The sequence below is a fragment of the Cucurbita pepo genome, unplaced genomic scaffold (genome assembly GCF_002806865.2).
Source record: "Cucurbita pepo subsp. pepo cultivar mu-cu-16 unplaced genomic scaffold, ASM280686v2 Cp4.1_scaffold001610, whole genome shotgun sequence".
Taxonomy (NCBI): domain Eukaryota; kingdom Viridiplantae; phylum Streptophyta; class Magnoliopsida; order Cucurbitales; family Cucurbitaceae; genus Cucurbita; species Cucurbita pepo.
Window position 1 is genome coordinate 1 of NW_019647746.1, and position 665 is coordinate 665.

Genomic DNA, 665 nt, shown 5'->3' on the forward strand with positions numbered 1-665 from the left:
GACAATTGGCATGGCACCATATGAAGCATTATATGGAAAACAGTGTAGGACACCATTATGCTGGGATGAGGTAGGGGAACGTGAGTTGGTGGATCCCGAATTAGTACAAGTCACGAATCAGGCAGTACAAAAGATCAGGGAAAGGATGCGTACTACTCAGAGTAGACAGAAACGCTATGCGAACTCAAGAAGAAGAAGTCTAGAGTTCAAAGTGGGCGACAAGGTATTCCTGAAAGTGGCACCAATGAAAGGTGTTCTAAGGTTTGGACGCAAGGGTAAACTGAGCCCACGCTTTATAGGACCTTTTGAGATTTTGGAGCGGATTCGACCCGTCGCATATAGGTTAGCCCTACCACCATCGCTCTCAACGGTACACAACGTGTTTCATGTATCAGTACTTCGTAAGTATATGGCCAATCCCACGCATGTGATAGAGTATGAGGCTCTGGAAGTGGCAGAAGATTTAAGCTATGAGGAAAAACCGTTGGAAATTTTGGATCGTAAGGTAAGGACTCTACGCACTAGGAACATTGCTTTTGTCAAGATGTGGTGGAGAAACCAACCCATGGAGAAGGCTACATGGGAACGAGAAGACGACATCAAAGAAAAGTATCCAGAGTTATTTCTGGCTAGGGAGACTTTCGAGGACGAAAGTTCTTTTTAGG

The 665-nt window shown here is 45.1% G+C and overlaps 1 protein-coding gene across 1 annotated transcript; it reads left to right on the forward strand.

Moving 5' to 3' along the window:
* Positions 1 to 6: 6 nt before the first annotated feature.
* LOC111786376 lies at positions 7 to 655 on the forward strand (the record flags this gene model as incomplete). The annotated part of the gene is given in 1 exon segment (XM_023666677.1): positions 7 to 655. A coding segment is annotated over 1 exon segment (645 nt), but the record flags the coding sequence as incomplete, so codon positions are not given.
* Positions 656 to 665: the final 10 nt, after the last annotated feature.